This window comes from Rhagoletis zephyria, unplaced genomic scaffold (genome assembly GCF_001687245.7).
Source record: "Rhagoletis zephyria isolate East Lansing unplaced genomic scaffold, Rhagoletis_zephyria_1.1 Rzeph_scaffold_03380, whole genome shotgun sequence".
Taxonomy (NCBI): domain Eukaryota; kingdom Metazoa; phylum Arthropoda; class Insecta; order Diptera; family Tephritidae; genus Rhagoletis; species Rhagoletis zephyria.
In genome coordinates, this window is record NW_016160463.1 from 22,643 (window position 1) to 23,765 (window position 1,123).

Genomic DNA, 1,123 nt, shown 5'->3' on the forward strand with positions numbered 1-1,123 from the left:
GTGCTCGCTACCATAACGTCTTTCCACTGCACCCATTAACGCATCGTAACTGTTCCTTTCACAGTCGGGAATAGTCTGCAAGATTTCTGCCGCAGGTCCTTTCAATGCAACGAATAGTGCAGCGGATTTATCCTCCATGCTCCAATGATTTGCTGCAGCCGTTTTTTCGAACCGGAGCTTAAAGACCTGGAAAGGAATCGTGCCGTCAAAGGATGGGGTTTTTACCTTGGGTGCGCTCGTCGAAGTAGCTGGACGATTCAACTGTAAATCACGAAGACGACCTTCCAACTCCTCTACCTTTGTCTCGACTTTCTCCTGTCTCTCTTCGATTTTGTCCTGTATTTGTGTAATTTTTGCATCCTGTGCTTCCAGCTGGGATGATATACGTGTCTCTTGTGCCAGTAGCTGAGCTTCTAGCCGGGATGACACCTGCGCTGATACCTCTGAAGATATACGTGTTGTAGAATATTGTTTCCTTTTTTTCAATAAATAAATCGACACAATTTAATTTTTAATATTCAATTTCAATGTTTATTTCGATCTCTTTTTATTTCGACCCGACACCGCTGAAAATGAAAACTGAACTGAAGCATCATAACCGAAAATATTTAATTAGTAGTAAATGAATGCCGGTAGAATATGTACATATGTATACATGAATAGTTACATAAGTATTTATATAACACCTTGCCTACTATGATTGATTTTGAATAAGCCATCTCGCTTTATTATGTGTAGAAAATTATTTCTTGTTTCTTTTGTTTGTCACTGCAACCAACACACATACATATTCACCATCTACATATCATACCCGTATGCTGCAGCTTATATTATATGTGTAAATGCAAGCAGCATTTACTCTGAGTAAATTACTCATCTTATTCTAACGGAACATAAGAATGATACATTAGGCTGGTCCTATTTGTAAAGTAGGTATGCAAATATGAGTGTTCGTTACAGTGACTTCAACACACCTCCTCAAAATAAACAAGAAAATAATTATCAAGAAATACAATATACATACATAAGCAAGATTACACAAATATAAATATATTATTTACCTATATCTTAAATTGGTGCCAGGTCGAGTATTCTGGGGAATGTTACAATTGTGGTCCAACAT

General features: G+C 37.3%; 1 protein-coding gene across 1 annotated transcript in view; it reads right to left on the minus strand.

The window, feature by feature from the left end:
• The window catches only part of LOC108368901 (uncharacterized), a 2,944-nt gene extending 2,351 nt beyond the window's left edge, over nt 1–593 (minus strand). Inside the window, exon 1 of the mRNA XM_017623857.1 lies at nt 1–593. Coding sequence (XP_017479346.1) covers nt 1–138 — 138 coding nt within the window. The 5' untranslated portion in view covers nt 139–593.
• Nucleotides 594–1,123: the final 530 nt, after the last annotated feature.